The sequence below is a fragment of the Crotalus tigris genome, unplaced genomic scaffold (assembly GCF_016545835.1).
Source record: "Crotalus tigris isolate CLP2741 ecotype Arizona unplaced genomic scaffold, ASM1654583v1 scf7180000017736.1026742, whole genome shotgun sequence".
Lineage (NCBI taxonomy): Eukaryota > Metazoa > Chordata > Lepidosauria > Squamata > Viperidae > Crotalus > Crotalus tigris.
Genome location: NW_024096602.1, coordinates 640,064 through 665,830, shown reverse-complemented (window position 1 = coordinate 665,830; position 25,767 = coordinate 640,064). Strand labels below are relative to the sequence as shown.

Genomic DNA, 25,767 nt, shown 5'->3' with positions numbered 1-25,767 from the left:
GAGTTACCTTTGTTTTGATATTCTTCTTCCTTCAGTAAAACAGTTATTTCAGAATGAACATAACTGTTTTACAATGGTGTATAATGAATACAATAAGCATTTCTCTGGGTGTAGAGCAACCACTTCATAAGTCTCCCAAAAGGATAATGATAGAAAATCCTCTATAATCATAGCAGGGGAACCCTTTCTTACGATATCTTGCGGAGCTTAGTGCAACAGTGCATTTCACACAAAAAATCACAAATATAAGAGAGGAAGTTACATATTTTAGTTTTTTAAGTAAATTTTTCTCATCTTCCATTGGAGATTTGAGTCCATTACAATGTAGAAACAGTGGTTATTGGAGGGTTTCCGTTGGGGAGAGATTTCATGAGAGGAGCCGAATATTCAGAGTCCTCCATTAATGTGTTGATCCACGTGACTGCCATTTCTCCACCGTCTCTGAGATACCACAAAAATTGCCTTTCTGATCATGGTGGATTATGGGCCTCTCCAAGAGATAGACACGGGGGGAGGGCAGGAACCTTTAACCAACCATAATGTCACTCTGGGTGATTTCTCCCAGTGATTTCTACTTCAGAAATTAGCCATACTTGTAGAATTCTGTAGCCACAGGCTGTTATATCACAAGAGTTCTCGGCTGGATCAATATGAAATACATTTGCGATGTTAAGGGGGACCATAAATTGAAGTTCCCTTCAAACATTAGTTTGTTGTTTTAACATGTTACATCCCATGAAGCCACACAGTTGGAAATCTGGAATTGTAATCCAGTGAGGGTGAATATCTTGCATCCTGCCTGTTGGATCCTTACGGTCTAACACAAAAGATTGACCATTTGTTCTCTGTCCAGTTACTGTATGAGCCCTTGGCAAATTTACCTTCTATTGACGGCTGCAGGGGGTTCCCCAGCTGTTCTTATACTATCTGGGGATTGGCTAGTGACCTACCATTTTATAAATGTCTTTTATCTCTACCCCATGTAGGATGGATACATCAATAACTGACCTTGTGTGGGGTCCATAAATAACTTTTTCAGGAAATAGTTCTTGTTTAATAAGAGACAGAACTGGATAGGACGGAATGTATCCATATCTGAGAATTCATGGATTCGAGCTATACAAATTAAGCCATTTCATAGAGTCATGGTCTACCTCCTTAGTTCCCCTATCTCAGTGATGGCAAACCTTTTAGAGACCGAGTGCCCAAACTGCAACCCAAAACCCACTTATGCATCGTGGAGTGCCGGGTGGGTGTGGCCCATTGGCTGGGCATGGCTGCGGTGGTAACGGCAGACTGGGTGGGACTAAAAAGTTCAATCAATCAATTCCAACTTTGCAAGATCTTTTTTTTTTCCTGCGAGAAGTTGAAATTGACTGATTGATTGAACCTTTTTTTTTGCACCCGGCGGCGGAGGCCTAAAGTGAAAAGGTTTTATAAAACCCAGCTGAAGGCCTAGGACTGGGGCGACGGCGCGCGTGCCCACAGAGAGGGCTCTGTGTGCCACCTCTGGCACCCTTGCCGTAGGTTCACCACCACTGCCCTATCTAAAAAGGGGTTATATTGTGCCATTTAAGAAGCAGTAGCTGTGGTATTTAATATTTTAACCGGATATATTCTTACACCTATGCATAGTAGAACAGAGGTCCCCAACCTTTTGGGCACCAGGGACCGGTTTCATGGAGGGAGGTTTTTTCGTGGACCGGAGGGGGCGTGGTTTTGTGTGCTGCCTGCATCCTGGTTTATGTGGACCGGTTGCTGGCATGATGCGGCCCGGTACTGGTCCACAGACCGGGGGTTTGGGGACCCCTGTAGTAGAAGATTCATTTTTCACAGTACCTTCACAAGATCCTACAAATTTGTTTGGAATAAATTCCCTGGATAAAAAGCAGCTACTTAATCTGGCAGGTTACCCCCACCGTGGGGAGGGTCAGGGAGGCAGAGTTTCTGCACCCCTAACCTACACGAAGGCTCTAGTCAATGTTATAGCTGGGCAGGTATGCTGGAGCCTCATTGGTATGTTGAGAGAAAATATTAAAGAGTCTAAATGTGAAGAGAAATAATAGGCCTTAATGTAATATACAGTCAATATTTTCTATCTGTGTTTTTACTGCTTTTAACGACAGTTACGATAGATTGATGTTCCTATTGACATTTCATGTTTGTTCTCTTTATTTGTAATGAAAGATTCCATTCTGGAATCAGATTACAGCGTGCATTCAGGATGTAATTCTACATTATAAATTTGAAAACGATCTTATTGCAACCATATGCTTCCATGATTGATGGAAAGCTGTCTAAAACACATAGATTGCCATCCATCAAAAATTAAATGTACTATAAAAGGAAAGGAGAAACAATGAAAGGAAACGGTAATAAAGTTCTTTTGAAATGAATCCTCTTCAATCCAGTGAATGTTAATTCTAATTTTATTATTCGTTATAAAGTTTTCTTGCTTTTAAAATTCTTAATTACTTTTAATTGTTAGCATTGCGCTATTTTATTTTTAATTCTTATTAAATAATTCTTATTTTATTCAGATGTATTATTTAAACACCAAAAATTTCCTTTTTAAAAAGATCCCTATTGCTAGGGACATTTGAGGTTGATAGTAACCTTTAGATGCTAGAGAGGCAGTTCAGATTGTCCAGTTTAGAGGGGAAAATGCAGTTTTTGTAATGGGTTTAACCGTTTAATTAATTCCATCAATCATGAGATTTCAGAACAGCTGAGTTATATGACTATCCCAGCCACCGTATATCCCAGCTGTGACAATTGATCTTTTTGAAGTTCCAGCAGAAACTATACTGACGTTAAAAATTTGAGCCAAAAATTATTTATTTGATGCGCTTGGATTTATAATTTATAGTTCTTACATTGACATCTGGATGTCCGTAATCCAGGCTAACAGAAAGGGGTAGATAACAAATAATAAAATGTATTTCTCTGGAATGAAAAAAAGTGTTGATCCTAGTATTTTTCATGGCTCCAGTAGCATTTAGCAGTTTTTAAAGTTTATACTCTACCTTTCTTCTTGTCAGTATATACTATTTTCCATTTTATTACAAATAAATAATATTCTTTTTGAGACGGAGAGTCACGGGGACTGGGTCCGGCTGATTCCTTTGTCTGTGAAAGCCAAAAGTTTTGTGGATGGTTTCCTCAGCACTGCCAAGGGAGATATTTATTTTTAAGGCTTCTGGGTTTGTCCATATTCTGCATTATCTTTTATTTATACTCAAGGCACAGCTGTATTTGGCTTGTCTCTTGGCAAAGGGGTTCAACTGGCAAACATAAAAATGTCTTGTTGTCTCTTTGGTATGTTACGAAATGGAGGCATCTCATTTTCTCTTTCTAAGATCTAACATCATTGGCCAAGTCAGGAAGAAAATATAAATTGTGTCATAATTTAATATACTTTCCTTCCCCCAAAATATGAGAGAACTTAGAAATATTTGAACTGTTTTCTGTATGTTAGCAATTATTTTGAATCCCTGGAGTGCTGGAATGCTTTACTCATTCGGAATAGAGCATCGGTGTTGATGGGACTCCAGCACTCCGTGTTAAATATTTTATTAAATGAAGCTAATTATATTTTTTAAAAAAGCTTTTTCAGCTAACAATTTAGTGGCAGGATTTCTAGAGGAAGAAATGAAATCGTGCCAATGAATGTACAGATGTACATGCCTAAAACATGCATCTTTTTAGCCTGAACGTGTTCACCTGCTGAATATATTCTGGCATTTTGAAGCCAGCTGCAAGTTTTTGCCACATCCTGGATGATTTTGCGCTGCATCTTGGCCTGCCCTGTGGAAGGCCCCCCCCCCCCGATGTCAACAGGCAGAATCTTTGTTATGTAATCTTAAAATCAAGAGAGAAGCTCTCTAAACATCTTCAAATTCCACTCATTTAATGCTTTTCTCATCTGTGTGGATAAAGGAGAGCACGTTGTCCTTCCGTGGTCTCTTTGCCATCCAGCTGAGAGGAACCATAAAAAATTTCCCTGAAATTACTAGCTAACTCTGTTTATCATTTGGAAGCTGTTTGCACTCCTTAAAACAATAGGTAGTATATATGATTAAGACATTCTGATGTGGGCTGTTTCTTAAATTCTCTCTTACACACATATACACATGCACACACACACCTCTAAATTTTTCTTCTTCCAATAAAATCATTTTTTCCCCAATTGTGTGAATGTAGCTGAAAAGCAAAAGATCTCCATTATCGGTAAAGTGAGCTATCAGTAAAGTGAGCTATTTCCTGGCCTTATTACATCACAGCTAGATGTCTGTCTGTCTGTCTATCTATCTATCTATCTATCTATCTATCATCTAGCTAGCTAGCTAGCTGTGATGTGATAAGGCCAGGAAAACTGAAAGGTGTAATAGCTCACTTTACCGATGGTGGAGATCTTTTGCTTTTCAGCTACATTCACACAATTGGGAAGAAAAATGATTTTATTGGAAGAGGAAGAAGAATTAAGAGAAGTGTGTGTGTGCATGTGTGCATGTGTATATGTGTGTAAGAGAGAATTTAAGAAACAGCTCACATCAGAATGTCTTAATCATATATACTACCTATTGTTTTAAGGTGTGCAATATATATATATAGGAAGTTTTTCAGACAGACCGGTCATTGATTACACCTTGACATTTTTAATTGCTATACTGCAGTTTTACTTTTTACAATCTCTTTTACCTTGCAGCCCCCCAACTAGGGGCGTTAAGCAAGTTGCAACTGCGAAATATTACAAATCCAAATTTCTTTTTCTGACAAAGAGTTAAAGAATTAAATTGGGAGACTAAGATGGCCATTTCGAGCCATCTTATATATATATATATAGATTGCTATTGAGTATCTGTAATCTCTACCAATAATTTAGTTGCACAGTGTGTTTTTGACTGCAGATGGAACCCAAAGAAAATAGCTAGAAGCTGAGCATATTGCCAAGAAATATTTCCTTTTTGTAACCAAGAATGAAGTGCACGTGTTTTAAAACCCTATCAGAAATCTCAAAAATATGAAACTGGATCCATGTGCTGTAATTTCTGAGATCGGGCCATTTCAGCTTCCCCAGGGAAGCAGCTGAGTGTTGGAATAATAAAAGCATTGTTAAATTGTCTAAATCCCACCGTAAGGAAACAAGAAAGGATTGGTTTAAAAAAAAGAGGAATTTTCCAAAGTAGACCAAGTGGGAGAAAACCCGATGGCATTAATGAATGTAAAACAACGAGATCTTCGTAAAATAGGCCTCCCATCCAACAACTAACCAGACCTGACTCTGCTTAGCTTCCCACTCTAGGTACTGCCTTCTGCCAAATTAGGAGGGATCAATGCTTTCCTCATTAAAATTCTTTCCAAGGTCTTGCAACACAGCATCTTCAATGGCTTTAATTAATATTAATTAATCTTAATCCATTAAAGTATTGGACCATTTAATCTGTCAGACCATGCATGGATTAGAATTTGTTTAAAAAGCAGAGTAACTGGTCCAAGGTCTGAAAAAAACAATCAGTCCAAAAGAGAATCCCTCCCCTATTTTTCAAGAACGTTTATTCTAAGTAGATCAATTCAGGAACTGGACCAGCATTATAGGAGACACCTGTGTGTTCTCGTATGCTTGGATTTGAGCTTCCTCTATTAGATCACGTTTATGTAAGCGAGCTGTTACTGTGCAACATGTTATTTTGGTGCCGCATTGGTGTAAAAAAAATCTGCTTTATTTAGAATTGAGCACTTTGTTTAAATCTTCTCCCACAAGGACAGTCCTGGTATTAAAAGATCTTATCTAGGAAATCAATTAAAAATGAGATCTATCGTTTTTGCATGACTAGACAGATCCTAAGTTACTTTTGCAGCAGCTATTAAGCTCATAGCCGTTATAAATCTTCCCAAAGAGTCTTGTATGTAAGTAATTAGAAGTGCCACGCCTCTTCTAGCCACATAACAAAAGCCCAGATAAAGAGTTTCTAAACCGCTTTTAATAGTTTTCACGGTGTGTTAATTTGATTGTGATACCAGGGGTGGTAATACACCCTCAATTAGGTTGCTCAGCCTGTGTCTCTTAGTAACACTCCCTAGTCTATTAACATTAAAAGAGAGTACATAATCTTGATAATTGTATAAATTCTCCCGTGATGCTGAGGGGACTGGGGGAAAAAAACATTTTGGGCTACTTAATATATTTTTCTGTTTATCTATTAGGCTTTCCCCCAGCCTTTTTGTCTTTAATGTGTTTTTTTTTCCCCTGAGTGTAAGGTAAAGACCAGCCCCATCCAAGTACAGTAGTTCTTCCAGGAGGAGCAGTGGAAATTAATAAGTGCTGGATTTTAATCCTGTATGGATTCAGAGCACCAAACGCCAGCACTCCAGTTGATGATGGCAAAGCAGAACATGAAGTTCACGAACGTATCCACCAGACCCTCCTGGAAAAGGCATTAAAGCTTCCACTTTATTATAGTTCAGACGCCGGACAAGGCAAACGTTAGCCATGTAACCATGAACTAGGCAGCCTCGGTCTCCAAAGTGCCTTATGGAATGACACCCCATGACAAGTTTTAAGAAGGCTTCGTAAATAGTACAAGCCTCCTCTGGTTTAGAAATATATCAGAGTCCTGCAGGAAAGGGCTAAATCCAGAACCTTTGTCTGTTAATTGGGGGAGATTTCAGGTCTGAGATCCTTTTTTTGCCAAGGACATTATGCCAGGAAAGCTGGAAACGTTTGATTTGGCGAAGCCTTATAATTTCCAGGTATGCTTACAGATGTTGTGGGGACGGTTTAAATAGGGTAGCTGGAATCCGTCAGGGTGTCCATTTTCTTCTTTCAGTTATTCTATCTTGAAGCAATGTACGGTCAAAATTTCACCAAGATGCAGATAGTCAGTCTCTGAGATCAAGATGGAGTAAAGAATAAGACACATTTGAGCCAAATTGTAAATCAGATGCGTTGCTTGGCTAATCTAGGGTTCCAAAGATGAGCTTGGAACATAAACAAGGATAATACAGATTTGAAACAAGCAAAGCAGAGTTTTGTGAAGCTGGAATAATGAAAGCAAGCATCTTCACTCCAGCTCTTTGATGAATTGAGGATGGGATTTAATTGTCCACTTTCCAATCTCTCCAGTTGAGAAGTTGGAGAAGGTCCAGTACTGAGTCAGAAGACGTTGGTTTGAAAAATACTCAGCTATGTTTTGAATTGAGGCAGGTGCTACTTATTTGGGATCTAAAGAGACCTGGAAGCTTCCTGCATATCCTTTTTGGTGTAGTGTAATTTCTAGAGTTGCCACCACTGAGTTGATTCATCCTCTGACAGCTTCATGCATGATAACAGCATATTCTCCTTTCTCCAGGCATCACCATTCCAGCACTTGCTGGGTACTTTACGTTTAGGGAAATATTAGATAGATACTTCTATTCTGCACTTAGCTGAAATTTTTTTATTAAATGATGCTCAGTTTAATTACAAATTCATGCTTCAGTCCAGGAATTATGCCAGATAGAATAAGAATGAGGAAACAGTAGTCAAGAATCAATACTCACTTCAAAGGACATGTGCATTTCGTGGTAGTACGTAAGATATTTGGAAAGTTATCCAAGGTCCAGAACTGCATAATATTGTCCTGCCTTAGGCCCAAAAGCCACCAGGGTGATTTAGGCCCAGTCCCTCTCTCTCTCTCAGCCCAGCCCACCTTACAGTGTTGATGTTGTGGGGAAAACAGGAAGAGGAAAGTGCATTAGATATGTTTCAAACCCTTGAGTTATTTATAAAGTAATAAAGTAACTGAGGAGATGGAGGTGGAGAGAAGCGTGTGAGCAGGGGGCCTGGTGCGTGATTCCAGGCTGGCTGGGACCAACAGGAGACAGAGGGCAATTTGCCTCAAGTTGGTCTTACTTACCTCAGAAAGCCTCCCATTTGTCATGTCTGTCAAACCATGATTGACTCAAAACATTTGGATAGAGTTTCCACAGTAAAGAGATTTGTCCAGGGTTCAGATAAATATATCTTGACATTACGGTTTATTCTGGCCTTTTCTGCTGTTTAAAAACATAGTCTCCAATAAATCATTATGTTTCACTGTTCCAGTGATGCTCCTTAAATTTGGTCATCTAAAATTGAGATTAAGACATCAAAATGTCATTCTCCAATTAATGGCTGGGTGTATTTTATTTAAATAACGTAATCAGCAGTTTAACATGAAATCTGGGACAAATAGATACTGAGATGTCTCAGGGGAAACATCAGATCAATTTTTGAAATCTACTGTGATGAGTTTGATCGAGAATAAATGTTAAAATCATCTTTAGATTCATGGCATGAAAGACATAGAACTTTAGGGAAACTTGATTCCAAAATCCTGTTTAATACTGATACGATTTGTTACACAACAGCCTTGTTTGGAGCAGACCTACTTAAGAGGCCATATTCTCTAGCAAAGATTTCTATCCCATCCGTTGATGGTGAGCTTTGGCCATCATCCGCTGCAGCTTTTCATGATCTTTGTTGCTAGAAGGAAGGTTTCATGATATTGTTGCACAAGAAAGACTTTCATTTTTACCCTAGAAATAAGTGTGTCAATGCTACAAATATTGTATATTCTTGCTTTTGACAATATGCAGAATTGTCTGGTAATTATAGGGTTAATACAGAGCAGAAGGGGGGTTGGGGGTAAAACCCGGGAAAGAAAGAGGAAGAAAACATTTGACCTTCACACTAATTGAATAATGTGAGATATGACGGCTAATTTAGGGAGGGAACATGCTGATAATTTAACTGCTCAGAGGAAGAGAACTTAGATCCTAGCATCCCTCCATTGTGCCTGTGCTGACATTTTGTAACAATAAAAGACTTTTAGGAAAATAATGCCTGGAAGTTCTTTGAAATGTTTCATTAGCCGGAACCATAACCACATGCTAGGATTTTTTTTATTTAAGTCATAATAAATATGGTTATGTGTCATAACCATAACACAGTGACTAGAAGATCTCCAAGAACCCTGTTATTCTATGTTCTAGATCAGGGTCTCCAAACTTGGCAATTTTTAAGACTTGTAGACTTCAATTCTCAGAATTCCTCAGCCAGATATTCCCCATGTTGGCTGAAGTATTCTGGGAGTTGACGTCCGCAAGTCTTAAAGTTGCCACGTTTGGAGATCCTTCTTCTAGGTGGCAAACAATTTAACAATCTGCCCTCATACCAGCTCTCCTCCTAATCTGATAGGTCATCGGTTGTCTCCAGGGAAGTTGCTGAATCTGTTGCTCCTGCCATTCCTGTTGGGCGTTTAGCTGGCCAGTGAGAGCATTTTCCCCGTATGGCTTTATCTGTAGCTCTGTCGACCGTGGGCCTCTTTCTCTGCAGGACGAGTTTGAAGCCTTGAGCAGGGACGCTTTGTCCTGGATCACAGCTACAAATATTTGGACATGAAAGATCATCTTCTTTGATTTGTGCTGTCATCACACAGTCATTCGCCCATCGTTGTTGCTGTCAGCCAAACACATACAATACTGATGATACGGGATCAGATTGTGACTCTAAAATGCATCAGGTAGAGTTGATTTGAGCCACGGTTGCAACTTCGGGTTGCATCTAGCGCAGATTTCCAGGTTGTGGCTGCAGTTGCTGGAAAGCATCATTGCCGTGATGAACGTGCTTAATTGTCCATCTTGACGTTGCCCACGAAGGGGAAAACCTGCATTTTATTTCCATCATGTGTGAAAGGTCCTTGCCGTCACATCCAGGGGTCTTTTCAGTGCAAGTAACTGGAGGGTTTGCATGGGACCAGACTAAGATAATTCTGTAAAAGGGAACTGCCCGAAGCAGCTTCCAAATATGCTATTTCTTTATTATCTGGCACTTTATAATTAACCGTTGCTTTTTATTGTTGTTGTTATTTCAGGAAGCTGCCTCTTTTGCTCGAGAGCAAGGCTTTGAGGTGAGTGAGCCTACATTACACGCTAAACAGATTCTAAAAGGGTTTTTTTTTTTTTGCTGATAATGAAGTTCTTTGGGACAGTGATTGATGTGCTATTATCCTCTCCAAGCTTCACTGCGGTTGCCATAGAAACTTGGCAGTCGTCATGGTTTCTTTGTTCTGCCAGCTCAGTGTTATGACGCACTCGGCTAGGTCTGCACCCAACATCGCCTACAGATGTTATTTATTGAATTTTGAAAAGCCTCTCGGGAAGCTGAGGGGCTGGGCGCAGCTTCAAGCTGCCTCTGCAGATACGGAACCTGCCAGCCGGTTCTGCTAAAAAGCCAGCTCATTAGCTGAATTACACTCCCTCAGGGCCCTCCGGGAAAGGCAGGGCTGAGCCAGGCAACATTCAGAATCAGAATATGCCCTTTGGAATAACCTGGACCGTGCTGAACACCGACGGTCCCGATGCAAACGCCTTGCAGGGGCGTCGCGTGTGGAATTGTTAACAGCTGATTAGCAGGCGCCCCGCAGCCCCCTTGGCGGAGTTCACCTGCCCAGGGACTGCTTTCCATCCAGGACGGCCTCTTAACACAGGGGCGTCCGGAGAAGCTCCTCCTTTTGTTCAGCCCATCAGCTGCCTCCTTGTGGAAGGGTCTCCCTTTCCAGAGATGTGGGTGGGTGCGACACCCAAACAATTTGATCCAAGGAATTAGCGATTATAGGACGCAAAGGCGACCGCCCCAAACACAACGATGTAACAACAAATTTCCTTCAGTTCTTCACGGTCTGGTGTAGGTCCACAACACTCTTGTTTAGAATCCCTTGCTTGACTCCCTTCCGAAGGGGAGGTGCCAGGGCTCTGCATGGATCAGCAGCTGGGAGGGGCCAGTGGTCTCTGCCTTCCCTTTGCGCCCCTTCAGATACAAAGGAGAGAGGCGGGGAGGAACATCTGGCAAGTTTGTGTGTCCCCAATTGAGATTGCTTCAAGATAACACATAAAACACGCTTCTCTGTCCTGTAAGTGTTTAAACTGTAGGCTTTGTCACTTCATGCCTGTTCTGAATTGTGATGGATACTTTTATCAAACCAAGGCCCCAGGGGGAAAACTTTATTTTGTGCATTTGGATTTGGTATAACCTAGCTTAGCATCAACATAATTTAATCAAAGAAAAGCGTGGGTGGTTTATATTTTTATTTTTCCCTCAAGTTAGGAATGTAGAACTTGTCTGATTTAGATTCCCACAGAATGGCAAAATCACGCTAACCTTTCCATTAGCAGTTTTTAAAATAGTTTCTAACATAATTTTTGCTTAACATCCTAAATCTGTCTCGTTTGCTTTTGACCCATCCAGAAGGCCGCTTATACTTTTTCTCCTTCATCAAGGTATCTGCAAAGCGGATTAACAAAAATTAAAGATTAAATTAATTGATTTAATTCCAATTAATTAAAAATTTACCACCATTGACTGAATTAGAGTACAAACTGGAAAAAAAAAACTAAGATGGAATAAGGCTTTTTAAGTAACTTATGTGGCAACGGTATTAGAAGCTGTAAAAATTCAGTTCAGGTGATATTTTAATGGTTGCCCTAAAACCTTAGAAACTCTGAATTAAATGATACATATTCTTTATAAGATAAGAGCTGTTTTTCTTAGCCTAGAGCCTAAGTGTTTCATATTTAAGTAGAAGTCCCCCTCCTGGAAGTATTTTTTGGAGCAAAGCAAGTTCAGAATGAATCATGAAGTTACCTTTCCTAATGTTCTTGAAAATTTTATAAAAGGTCCTGTAGCTAACTATTTTTCCACAATGTGGGAATTTTCTAAGTAAGAACTTACTTTTAATATGCAAATAATATGTTGCTTTCAAAAATGTAATTTCCTGCAAAATGTCATTCTGTATGAGATGTTGAGCCAAACAAAATACAGATTTTTAAATTAAAAGGAATAACAAAATCAGAGACGAATAAGATACTGAAGAATTACATTCTTTACATGGAACATAAGCCACTTAAGGTTAGTTTTGTCATCTATAAAAAAGAGAAAGAGCGGGATAGACGATTTAGGCCCCGTCCCCACAGAGTCCCCCGTGGCTCTGACTCTGGGACGGATAGTAAGTGTTGCTGCAGAAAGGGGGCTGAGTCATCATATTTGGGGGTCTCTTCAAATTCTTCCCACATGAAGGAAGGGAAATGGGAGGAGGACAAACCTCAAAAGAACCTTCCTTTGACTTGGTTTGGGCAGATTTTGATCTTGTTGGTATAGGCCAGGCTCTTTCCCCTCTCATTCTTTCCTGTGTCCCAGGATTGAGTAATCTTCCGTGAGACTCCTCCCCTTAATGGCTTGCTCATACCCAAGACCAGGTCACCTCTTGGAAATTGCTAAAGGTGGCTAAGGGGACACCTTTGCCCCAGCAGTCTAGGCACCAAGCTATCCGTTTCTCACTGCTACCAGCCAGGTGACTTGAATAAAAAATTAACTGTCCAACAGTCAGTTTTTCTCCTCATCCCATTCTTAGGTGATCATCTGGATCGTGGAGAAACTTAATTTGTCCTAATCAAAGTGTCTGGTTAAGCTGTGGTTTCATTCTGACATCAGTACTCCACGTTCGTGTTCAAGTAAAAATAATCCTTCTGCAATCTGTTGAAAAGTTCATGATCTGTCTTTGAGAACTCATGCTGCTGCTTTCAAGATCCTTTTTTTTTTTTTTTTTTTTGGTTCCTTCCCCTTTTGCTCTTCCAAGACGGAGGACATTGAAGAGATAGCCCGAAAGACTCAGGGGCTGAAAAAAGCCAATCCAAAAAGACAGCGGGTGGTGGTGTTTACCCAAGGGAAGGATGAAACCGTCATGGCCACAGGTACAGGCTTTTTAACCATGAAAATTTAATTCTGATGTTTTAAGCGTTGCAATCCTTAAGAGGGCGGTTTTAAAAATATTGCGTTCAATTTTCTTCTCGTGCTTCCAAAGAGGTTTAACAAATAAGAGTCAAATAAAGCAAAAAAAAAAAAAATCTGTTTAAGAGAATGTACTAAGTGAGTAATCATGGTGAATTTGGGAAAAAGAAGACGGCAGTAGGCAGAACCAGTTGTTTATAATAAGAAAACCTTTGTGATAATATGAGAAGGGTGATAATATGAGAAGGACTGGGCTGCTTTCATGGGGTTTTCCTATCTGAGCATCTGTCCGTTTGGACTCGTGTTTAGGAGAAGTATGGCTTTACTTTATACTCGCCCAAGATATTATTTGGAAATATTCCATGATTGTATATACAATGTCTATAAAAGTCACTTTTCCATTTGAATATAAATGTGTTTTACATTTTGATAGTGGAAAATGTTCAATTTTATCAATTTTGTTACATTAGCAACCACACTCTAGGGATCTTACACATAATTATTTATCTGGGGTAAGATCTAAACATAATTTTAGACATTGATATGATTCTAAAATGTTCAAGATACCTTTTCTAGTTCACCTGATGCCTATGAATTATGCACTGTGCTTGAAAAGGTTTCAATTATTTACTTTCATTTAGATTTTCTCTTGAGTTGTTTCTACTTGATTATCTGTATCAAAGCTCACCAAGTAACAGATGCTGTAAGGATTAAATCCATGTAAGTAGTAATGGAGAATACAAAATTTGATATACTGTGAAGTGAATTTCCAGCTGGTTTTTTTTAAAGCAGGAAATTCCACTTTTGGTTTTTCCCACTTGAGAACTTTTGGTCCTTGGAGAAAAAAGTGAAAAAGGAGCTTGTGTAGGAATGAAGTGATCTATGATATGCCATTTTAATCATTAAAATATGACTTTTCCTGCCGTTGAACACATTGTCTACATTTCTTGATTTAAATAGGGTTTTTGCATGGGGGGGGGGAAGCTATCATGAATTTTTGTCTAAAGCAACATATTTAATTCAGTTCTCTACTGCCTCCTCCATGGCTTTGAACTTAAGCTAAAGTCTCTTTTGGAACAGATTGTCAAGCAGCAGGTCTGGAAATGCTTTGGAAAGAACTCTGCTAATATCAGCAAAGCCAGCATGAGTTTGAGACAGACTTACTTTCTTTCTTTCTTTCTTTCTTTCTTTCTTTCTTTCTTTCTTTCTTTCTTTCTTTCTTTCTTTCTTTCTTCCTTCCTTCCTTCCTTCCTTCCTTCCTTCCTTCCTTCCGTTTTCTTCCTTCTTTCCTTTCCCTCCTTCATTTTCCTTCCTTTCTTTCCTTCCTTCCTTCCTTCCTTCCTTCCTTCCTTCCTTCCTTCCTTCCTTCCTTCCTTCCTTCCTTCCTTCCTTCCTTCCGTTTTCTTCCTTCTTTCCTTTCCTTCCTTCATTTTCCTTTCTTTCTTTCCTTCTTTCTTTCTTTCTTTCTTTCTTTCTTTCTTTCTTTCTTTCTTTCTTTCTTTCTTTCTTCCTTCCTTCCTTCCTTCCTTCCTTCCTTCCTTCCTTCCTTTCTTTCTTTCTTTCTTTCTTTCTTTCTTTCTTTCTTTCTTTCTTTCTTTCTTTCTTTCTTTCTTTCTTTCTTTCGACTAATTAGCAGGCTAAAGACATGCTGTCATTGTACTGTACCTTGACCTCAGTAAAGCATTTGGCAAGGTCTCTCAGGAGGTCAAGGATGGAAAAGGTTGGGTAGATGGTCCTGTGAATTTGCAGTTGGTTGAACTTGTTTACCAAAATATGCCTATGAATGATTTTGTATCATCCTGGAGGGAAGGAGTGTATGAAGCCATCTTTAGGAATGGAATGGAAGATGCCATTCAGAAGGAATGGTGGGAAGGCTAAGGAAAATGATCTTAATAGAAATAGGCAAGAACCATCACCCAGATGAAGAAGGCTGAAACATTTTTCAACAACTGGATGACATGAGTCTTTGGAGTCTAAAAAATGGGCTACAGCACAACCGGACTTGTAAGTTTTGTTATTATAGCCAACGGGATGTCCTTGGTGCTCTCTGAGCTTAGTTTTCTTGCAGATGTCTCATTACCAAACTAGGTAACGTCTTCCGAGCACTTTGAGGGAGCTTGAGTCTGAACGTCAGCGGTCCCCAACAGCCGTTTCCTTCCACGGCAGAAATGCCTCCTCCTTCTAATACGAGATACTTGATGAGACGTTTCTTTTGTTCCTTGCCCAAGGTAGACTGCTTGGGCAGCTGGAGGGGAGGATTTCCCAGTAACCACACTTGCACGAGACTGTTTGTGAGTCCCTGATGCGCTGAGTAGTGAAATCGGCTAAGTTGTATTCAAAGCCACTTGCGCACAAGTGTGAGTTGTTTTCAGAGATCGGCAGAAGGTTGAGATCTTAGCTGCCACATTTCCTGTTCGCAGATACCGTTGCCACCTACACAGGTGAACTTTGGCTCAGTGCTCAGGGTCTTTCTCGGAACGAGGCAGCGCTGGAGGACTAGGTAGCTGGGGGGTTAGCTAAACGGGCTGGCTTTTACTCTGCCAATCACTCCATAATCCTCTCTCGGGAGTCAGAAGTGTCCGGCTGAAGGTTATGCTCAGATGCCTGGCGGTGGGAACCTTTCAACCGACTCCTCGGCCAAAGAGCCTCAGCCAGTCGGACAGGGGGCCTTTCTTTGAAGCAGAAAGGCTGCAAAGAGGACTGGCCAGCCTGGGCACCCTCGGCTCCCTTGCCCAGAAAGGAGAACCGGTGTGGAGGGGGATGAAGGTTCTTCTGCTGGTCTATAAACAGGAGGCGGTGAGTTCTAGTCCCGCCTTAGGCGTGAAAGCCAGCTGGGTGACTTTGGGCCAATCTCCTCCCATAATGCTCTTTTCTTCCTTAGAGAGAAAGCTTCGATCTCAGCTCTTAAATGTAAAGAATCTAGCCATTTAGGAGCTTGGAATTTGATTTCATATTCATACAGAAAGAAAACAGCTTCTGATGCGGAAGAGACCATAAACAGGAAAGTTATTGAGAGAACCCTCATGTGGGTAATTATGATTCACAATCGTTGGGAGGCGTATAGTTTTATCTAGCCAAGATGATATATTTCCCAGGAGTCTGGGGGTTATCTGAGCTCATCACATCTAATCCACCCTTCCCAGGAGCCCAGGAACACCTACCGTCGATGTCAGCCTGATTCATATTAATTTGCCTCATCGGTTTCCGAATAGACGCCCGGTGCTCATCTTGCTGCTGAATATTAAGAAGCTTTGAGCAAGAAGGAGCAAGGAAAAGCGTCCCTTCGCAGCTTTGTGATTATGCCAGAGATTTTTAATTTCAGGAACGTGCATTAAGACAAGGGCATTTAAATAATCTGAGCTAGAATCAAAGCAGAGTTTCTTGAGAAACTCAAGGTAAAGGTGGTTAGGGAACAGGGTGGGGAACTCGGGCCCTTTTATGTCTTGTGGACTTCAACTCCCACAATACCTGAACAGCCATGCTGGCTCAGGAATTCTAGGCGTTGAAGTCCACAAGTCATAAAGGGGCCAAAGTTCCCCACCTCTGTTATAGAACGTCTGGCTAACTTGAAAAAAGTATAGGCGTCCAGGAACAAATCGATTACATCTAAGAAACTTGAAAAGTCATGGAAGATAGGCTCAGTGGCAGAGTTCTGGAGATTGGTAAATGCTGTTCGAAAAAGAGGACCCAAGTAATTTGCAGATGGGTTAATGAGGTGCAGATGGGTTAATGGGTTAATGAGTGGACTAAACTTTGGAGCATGTTGGTTTATGAACATTTAGAAAAAAAAGGCATTGCTTAGAGGAAACTTCCCCACAATTTACTTTATCGTATCACCGTCCATTGAGATCCGTTGGCCAAGGTATATGTAGTGGTCTACTACATCTAGTTCTGCTCTTCATGACCATGCCGGAACCCTAAATAAGGTGGCTGTGCAAGCAGGTTTGCTAGAACTTGTGAACTGCAGAAGTCCACAATCCTGGTAAACTTGTCCATTGGTGCATGCCCAGAGTGACAAAATCGATTCAGTCAAATCAAGTGAAGGAACTTGTGGAAGAAGGGTCCTTTTCGTACTCTTCTTAACCTACTGGGGTCCCAGCCACCCACCTACCAACTGATTAAAGAGTTCCAGAAGAACCTGGTTGTACCGGGGGAGACAGTGCTCTCCTCCATAATATGGCGGCGTGGGCAAGGGAGGGGAACAGGACTTAAGGTGCAGGATTAATTCTGGGAAAACAGGTTCTAGTTCATTCTCATCCGTGGAAACTCGAAGAGCAATTTCATCCTTTTACTAGGTGATCCTGCCCATCCCAGCTCCACCTTTGTTTCTTATGTCTTGGGCTGCTGGGAATTGTAGCTCACCAGCTTCTAGGGGTGCAGATCTTAACAGCCAGGTTGCTTTTGGGTTTCCCAAAGAGACCCTGTTGTACTTGCGTTAGAAGTTTTGCACGGGCCGCCAGTTTGTTTCTGGGTAAAATGCCAGCAGCCGTTAACTATAAACTCCAATATGGCTTTATGTCTACGGAGGCTCTCGACCACCCAGGTCGCAGTTATCCCAAGGGTGCTTTTTTTTTTCAGGAGGCAACTGGACTTCCTTGTTTTTCTTTGAAAACCTTTCACTTCCCATCCAAGAAGCTTCTTCAGTTCTGCCTGAAGTCCAGTTGCCTCGTGAAAAAGCACCTTTGGGATTCAGACTAGCTTTGCTCCAAGCACTTAAGAAATTGTTCCTCCCACAACCCACTTCTGCTCACTGAAATTGCCTGACAGGTTTGCCAGCAGCTGCTCTAAGCAACATACAGCAACAGTCAAAAATTCTATTTAGTTGACAGATTAAAATCTATTTATCAGATCAACTCAGACCTTTATTACAGTCCTAAGGTCAGAGAGCACAACAATAGAATGCATTAACCTGTAATTATTAGTTGTTGTTATTAATTGCAAAGTCGTGTCCGACCCATCGCGACCCCATGGACAACGTACCTCCAGGTCTTCCTGTCCTCTACCATCTTCTGGAGTCCCTTTAAATTCACGCCTCCTGCTTCAGTGACTCCATCCAGCCATCTCATTCTCTGTCGTCCGTCCCCTTCTTCTACTGCCCTCAATCTTTCCCAGCATTAGGCTTTCCCAGCATTATTAGTAGCTAAACTTAAAAAAAAAGACATAAAATACAATAAAATCATAATAATTTTTATTATAATTGTCATACAGATAACAGTGCCAACTGCAAAAAATCTATTTAAAAATTTATGTTTTAAAATAGTTTTTAGTAGTTGATTTTAATACTTTTTAATTGTTTTTAGTTTTGATTTTAAGTTTAATGGTCAGTTGCCCAAAGGCTCTGAAATTGTTGGAGTAATTTTAATAAACCCTCAAGATTTAAACACATAGCTCAGGGGTCTTCAAACTTGGCCCTTTTAAGACCCTTGACATAGGCGGATGTTAAAATTATGCCTAGCATCATTTGAGCATGCTTTTCAATGGCTTCTGTGCTATTTTGCTTTCATTCACAGAGAAGCTCCTAACCTAACTATCAAATCTTAGAGGTTTTTGTGTGATAAGGAAATTATTTGAGGACTGGTTGCACTTTTGATTCCATGTGTAAATTAAATTAAGGGATGCGCCGATTTATGTGCTTAGTAAATTCAAGATAGGAGAGCTAATGCCACAAGGTCAGTTGCATAAGCAAACATAAATGTTAAGTGACTTTGAGTCCAGGAAAGCTGTTCAGTACATAAGCTTAGCTGAATCTTTGTGCTGTATTATTATTCATGGTAGCCAAATAAATGTCAATAATAAAAGAGAATTAAAGATTTTCATTTCCCAGCGGTAATTCTTCTAAGACTGCTTGATCTTTCATTTCATTTATAATTCATTTCTGTATCAGGATACAGCTATTCACCAGGCAGTGTATGACATGAAGTCGCTTAATAATGATTAAGAATGTAAAAATGTATGGCCCATGGGTAGTTGTCAGAAGACTTACCGGAGCATTATTGCATTTGCCATGTTCTTATAGATCCTTCCACTCGTGAATATCAAGCATCCTTCTCTTTACACACCATTTATTATAAAATATTTAATGAAAAAGAGATGTATGTGTCTGAATTTGCCGTGTGGTGCTATGACTGAAACCTCTTACGGAAACTCCGTGGCCTGGGTTGGGAGAAGCGCTTGGCTTCTGAAGGACAACAGCACAACCCATAAGACGGGATTCTTCCAGGAACCGAGTCACGTGCCAAGAGAACAGAAACCGCCCGGGGGGCCACGTAGACACCAGAACCAGGAGGTCTTCGTGGACTTGATGACCAGGACGGTTTCTGAGATGCTAAGTGAGAAAAGGGGACCTAAATCCCATCACAGAAGAGGTAGACAGAGTAGTGCTTCAAACTTTCCTGCAGTGGTGCAGGAAAAGCACCAAGTAGTACTGCCTTTAGTGGTCAGAGAACGTATACATCCTGAACGTGGAGGCTGGAAGGAGTGCTAAGTTTAATTCATTCTTCTTTATTGGCCAAGTGTGGCGGGACACACAAGGAATTTGTCTCTGGTGCATAAGCTCTCAGTGTACATACGAGCAATAAGTGATAAATCGTGATCATAATCAACATAAACATACATTCATCATAAAACATAAAATACAACACATTCATCATAAATCACTTAGTGATAGTCATAGGATACTAGTTAAGCAAACAACATGCATCATACTAGGATATAAATAAAACAAAATAAAACGTAAGTAACAAAGTTATAGTCATAAGAAGCTGAGGAGATAGGTAGTAGGAAAGTTGGGGAGAATAATAGTAATAGAACTTTACTAAGTAGTTTGACAGTGTTGTGGGAATTGGTTGTTTAGCAGAGTGACGTCATGGGGAAAAATACTGTCCTTGTGTCTAGTCGTCTTGAGGGAAGAAGCTGAAACGGTTTATGTCCAGGATGTGAGGGGTGTGTGGATATTTTCACAGCCCTCTTTCTGTCTCCTGCCACATACAGCTCCTCATGAGAGGCAAGTGGGTAGCAGTTGTGTTTTTCTGCAGTCCTAACTATCAGCTGAAGCCTGTGTCTGCCTTGGTTGGTTGCAGTGCCAAACCAGACAGTTACAGAGCGCTAAAGAGACCCAGCAGAGTGTGGAACAGGAGGGAAGGAAGTCAGGAGAACAGGGGAGAAGCGGACAAAGAAGAGGGAAGGCCATGTTAGACGGCGCAAGCAAACCATGGTTGGTCAAGCCAAACCAGTCTAGGCTACTTTTCAGGTTCTTAAGCCTCATTAGGCATGGCGCGCACACACACTTGCCTGGGCATCTGTGCAGGGCTCAGAAGAGTTAAAATAGCCACCACTGCACAGTGGAAGCTCTGAAGTGTTTTGTGTTACATGTGTGATGGGGGTGGAGCTTTCATGATTAAATGATCACAGCCACCATCTTGTCTTTTGACACACACACCCTTACACCCTTTTCCTGGACATTCTTGCCCTTTTTCATAATATTTTGTGAACAAAGGGGAGGGGGTTTATGCCCCAAAGAGCAGAAAAGGAGCAAGGCCAACGTTATGCGCTATTAACCCTTTGTGGTTTTCTCTGGCCTGTTTCATAATCTTATCCGATCCTATTAAAGATAAGAATTCAGGGACAATTTGGAGGGGTCTCAAAGCTTTTAAAGGCCCTTGCAAGCTTCTGGCAGTGTTGGCTGTTTCTGAATGTAGACTTTGTGTCAAGCCACTAAATTGATTTCTTCATCTGTTTCTTCCACACAAATGTTTAATAAGATTTGAAAAATAATTTAATAGTCTGAGGTATTCTGCGATATTGCTTGGCCTTGAGATGCATGATTATTATGCTCTGGCCATGATTAAATAGACCGCCCCCGCTATGGAGGCTTAGTGTAAAATAATTGTGTAGTTTCAAATTGTTGTCTTCACGCATACATTCATAAAGATAGTTATTTACTGCACTGGATTTAATCCACGGGAATCGGTGGTCATCCTATTAAACAAAGTGTCTCTTCGCTCAAGTCCTCATGAATTTTTAAAAAATCAATTAGCATTTATCATGATAGATTTAGCATGTTCATTTGTGATAGCAAACTGGCAGTCTTCTGGCTCCTAAAAAGTACAATATGTATTGGGCATAAGATGTCACGAACGAATCATTTTGGGCTCAGTTGTCGTAGGTTGAGGACTGCCTGTATGGGAAGACTGCTGTCATGTCACCCCTCGTCCTTCTTGTCATTAAGTTAGACAGGCCTCAGTCCCTGCGACCGTCCCCTAACTGGAATCCATCGCACAAGGCTAATGGCTGGGTTAAAAACAATGGCCAGGCTTTCCTGAAGACCGGTAGTCCTCAACTTAACGACCAGCCGCTTAGCGACTATTTGAAGTTACGATGAACCCATCCCAAAGTACTCACAGCGCAGTTCAAAAGTTCTGATGGCCCCAGGGGTGGAGTGGGAGGCAAGGTCATGTGATCCCCTCTGGAGAGGACTCAGTGGTTGGTTCTGCACTTACAACCCTTTGCAGCGCCCTGTGGTCGCATGACTGGGACTTAGGACGTTTTGTAAACCCCCCATAGAGAACAGTTGGTTCATCTGACAACTCCAGCATTTGCTTAATGGCTACGGATTAAAGTAGCGATTGCAATGATTCACTTAACAACCATTGCAAAAAAGGTCATAAAGTTGACTCTGTCGTTTGATGACTTGCTTTACAACCATCATGGCTTTCAACTATAATGGGCAGGCTCCACTATGGTCCTTCAAGCCCAACGGGGCTTTCTTTGGGAAGACTCCCAAGTTGGCCGTGTTGCATTAGGCCAAAACTGGAACCGGCTTGTTTCATTTTGAACTTGGAGCACTCAAAACTGCCGTTTCGTGACCGAAATATCTCTTTTAGAGTTGTTTTGTATAATGGGGCACATGGAGAAGGGGTGCTCTAAAAGTCACATTTTGCTCCAGCTGCGATTTCATCTCAAACCAAGCTCCCCACATGTGCATATTTTGTTTCGAACTCAGAATCCTCAAAGGACCTCTGTTTTCTGGGTTTCCGTTCACACGCTGGCGCGGAATCGAACTGCCTCTACGCCAGTCCGGGAGACTTTGGGTGGAGAGCAAGAAAACACAGCCGTGTCTGTTGAGCTGAAACAGATGTTAGACATCTTTGCATTAATTTTATCTGAAACTAGACTCTGGCCCGTGATTTGTAAACTGGCAGTTATTTGATTTAAAAGCCAGAGCGAATTGTTTGTGGGAAAGCAGATTCTATACCTCATGCTAACACTTGCCTGCTCAGTCCTCACAGGTCCAAAGGAAAATATAACGGATGTTAGAAACTATTCTCAGAAGAGGTAACAGAATTCAATACATATCAATAAAAGCAAAAATGCAATAAATTAATTATTCCATGCTCTTCCTACCACCTGCACAAATGTGACAGTAACTATATAGTATTTGTGTGTTGTTGTCCCTGGCAATGGAGGAAGAATTCTGCAGGCAATCAGTTATCAAACAACGGCAAATGTAAAAGCTGTGCAAAATTGTGAGCACCCAACCCAGCTTGTGGTAGTCCCCTCTCTTTATTATCCTATCAATTGACTAAGCTCGTCCCAGACAAAGTGAGGTTATGGGAAGCCACCTAGAGCATCATGCACCATTAAACATCAGGGCTGCCTACACGAACATCTGTAGCCCCAAAGTTACTAGCCAAGGGTTTAGCGGAAGAGGGATAAACCGCTTTCTTAATCATGTGTAAGAAAAGAATAGTATCCTAATGCACGTATTGTTTCTCAAGAGGAAGTCCATCAATAATTGTATAATTATGGTGTATTAGATTTGAGTATCTATTATAGACAATTGATTTTTGTTTGTATCTCCATCTGTGGGCACTTCAGTATTCTGTAAATTATCAGCTCGCTCCTTTTTAATGCCTTTGTGAGGACAACTGGGAATGTTTGCTTGTCAATGACAATGACTTTTTGTTACAGTGTTAACTGAGGATTTTAATAAGCTCTGAATATGTCAAGATCCTAACAATTATATTTGAGGCGTTTGCTAACACAAGATAGGAGCTATATTTAAACTTTAAAAACTTGAAAGTAAAATGTGCCCTAAATAAAGAATCCCTGTGCTTATTTGTGAATATATTATGTTCCTCTTGGTGCATATTTGGAAATGCAGATTATGTGAGGGAATGAGAGTAGCTAAATTACCTTATTATTGAGGACCAGCAACATGATGCCCATGAGAAGCTTTAATGCCACTAGATGGCACTTATTGACCTTCAGATTTAAAGGGGGAAAAATGGCTGAATCTTTCAGCCATACCTCACAAGAATTCTGTGTTCTCATATCAAACTTCACATAATTCTTTAAACCCTGTTGCAACCTACATGATTTCCAGACTCTGTGCTGGACATTCCTTGCAGGACGAGTTTGGGCTTCCGCTTGTAACTCAAGACGGTAAACTCAACTCAGTGGGCATCTACTTCGTTACATACAGACATAGCCTCTCACTTACTATATACATAAATCTTCCCTATGCCCTATCTTGTATTCCTATCTCTCCTCTTTATAGAGTCACATTTATTATATCTTTTATGTCAATGGCCCCCAATATTTTTGGCACTGGAATTCGAGGAAGACCATTTTTCCACAGACCGGGGGTGGAGGAGCACACAACTCCCTCGCGCGTGCAGTTTACGGTAGGGTTCGCACTCCTATGAGGATCTCATGCCTGATGATCTGGGCAGGAGCTGAAGCGGTGATGCCAGCGCTGGGAAGCGGCTGCAAATACCAGATGAAGCTTTGCTTGCTCACTCGCCCACCGGTGCCCACCTCCAGCTGTGCGGGCCGGTTCCTGGCAGCCCACGGGCCGGGCTGGGGACCCCTGTTCTAGGCCGCCTCCATGTACTTTTTCTCTTTGGATATTTTCATGTTGTTTCCTAATGTCTGTCCTGGGTCCCCTTCTGCTGATCAATGGCTGAAATAAAGATGGGTTTGATTTAATTTGATTCATGCAATTTTCACCCTAGTTGGCTTGATTTCTGGTTGGTTGGTTGGTTGATTAAATTGATAGCCATGAAACCCTGTGAGAGGGTCCCCTTCCGAAGACCAATTGCTGGCTATGTTCTTTTCTGTTAGATAAAACCAAGTTGGCTGACAAAAAATGAAACGAGGCACTTCACCATTCAAAATGCAGAATAACTATCAGCACCAAGATAAAATGTCCATTGAAAGCAAGATGAAGCAGCAGTTAAATACTGAGGACAGGTGAAATATGTTTTTGGCGCACACAATTAAAAGGAAATGGAGCACCCGTCTAGGAAATGTTCACAATGAAGGCATTCCAAAATTCAGTTCCCAGTAATAAAAGATCCTCTGCCTTCTTAATTAGCGACAAAAGGAGAATATTGTGACACTGGGCATGTTTTCCTAGGTGAAAGGGGTTTGAGGGGCTCGAGTGCCCAGGGCTTCTGAAGCCAATGGCTGAATAAAAAGTGAGCAGTGGCATCCGGCTGGGAGCAGAGGCTTCTGTTCTGAACAGCGAGCTTCAGGCAGCAACCTGTGACATAGCAAGTGTAAGGTCTTGCCAGAGTCACTCAAATTTCCTTTAGCTTGGAAATAGGCAGAACAATATAGAGGTGTTGTTCAGGTCGAAGGCAGTCTGTAGCCCCATCCTAGCTTTTAAGTTCTGACTCTTCTCCCTAAAGATATCAATTTCTCCCAAATTCCGTTTTTTTCCAGGCTGCTTAGAAAAACGGGTCCATATGTTGTGACCTAAGCAGTCGTGGGAGCTGGATAGTCTGGCAATCACTTTTGGTAGTGTTTTGTTCCACTGAATTTTATTTTTCTTGGCATGAATGGGGGGTTTAGGACTGTACAGTTCTGCAGTCTCATTCAGTTCCAAGATCAGAGAATTTGCTTGGAGAGTGGTCAGTGTGTAGCTGAGGTTAATAGATTAATAGGGAGCAGTCTCCAAATCACTAGAATGTTTCATTGGGCAAAATAAGGAATAAGAGGACGAAGCCACAAGTGGAACAAATGGTCTTGTCATTCTCCAGTTCAGTTGCAAAGCTAAAAGTGAAATTATTCTCATCCAGAGAAAGAAATATATCTCCGATTGTTGTAAGATAGAATTCTTCCTCCTCTTAAAAAATGAAGTTCTGGGCAGAGAATCTGATCGTATAATGGGAAACATTACATCAGGCATATTGCTGTAGCAGAAGGATTCAATTCGAGTTAATTATTTTTAATTAATAAATGCAAAAGTAAAAATGCTTTAAAGTGGGCCCTACGTTCTGATTTATCCTGGGGCCTAAGCAGGTCAAAAGGTAATTTTATTTCAAGCCCCTGGTTCAGCGGTGATTTTAGCAGAGGCCGGTTCCCAGGCTGATTGCCCTCCTGTTTTCCCATCCTCTGGCCTCTCTGGGGATTGATTATCTTATCTCCTGCTCCATTCCTATCATTTTTTTTTTTTGCCCCTGTTAGATTTAGTAGCTGTCAGGTATAACCCATTTCATGTGCCTGCCATTTCACTCCTGAGACTGTTCCCTCTGAAGGCGGCCTTTCTGACGGCAGAGTATCTGGGTGAATCGTAGAGTCCCGTTTATCCATCCACTTTGCTAAGAGATGGATCCCCCTTTCCTCACTGCGTATCTGACTTCCCTTCCAGACCTCCATGGAATAACAGCTTCACCCAGCTATCTAGAGTAACCTGGCACTTCTGTCTGGATGTCCGTGTCTTGCTCAGCTTTTAGACAGAGTCCTGTTCTCTTGGTTGAGACCCTTGTCCAAAAGACAAGTTTCTTCTTCACCCAAACAGCTCTTGGAGATGCCATTCACACAACCATCTGTCCTTTCAGAAAAATCCATTATTTTTGGAGTCAACTTAGTGGCTTCTGGTACATTGTTTAGATCAGGGGTCTTCAAACTTAGCCCTTTTATGACTTGTGGACTTCAGCTCCCAGAATTCCTCA

At 41.1% G+C, this 25,767-nt stretch overlaps 1 protein-coding gene across 2 annotated transcripts in view; it reads left to right on the top strand.

The window, feature by feature from the left end:
- Positions 1 to 25,767, top strand: part of ADK (adenosine kinase) — a 124,574-nt gene that overhangs the window by 85,663 nt on the left and 13,144 nt on the right. For both annotated transcript variants that reach the window (XM_039339647.1, XM_039339648.1), the window contains exons 8-9: positions 9,897 to 9,932; positions 12,657 to 12,771. In XM_039339647.1, the coding sequence (XP_039195581.1) occupies positions 9,897 to 9,932; positions 12,657 to 12,771 (151 nt within the window). The remainder of the gene's footprint in view (positions 1 to 9,896; positions 9,933 to 12,656; positions 12,772 to 25,767) is intronic.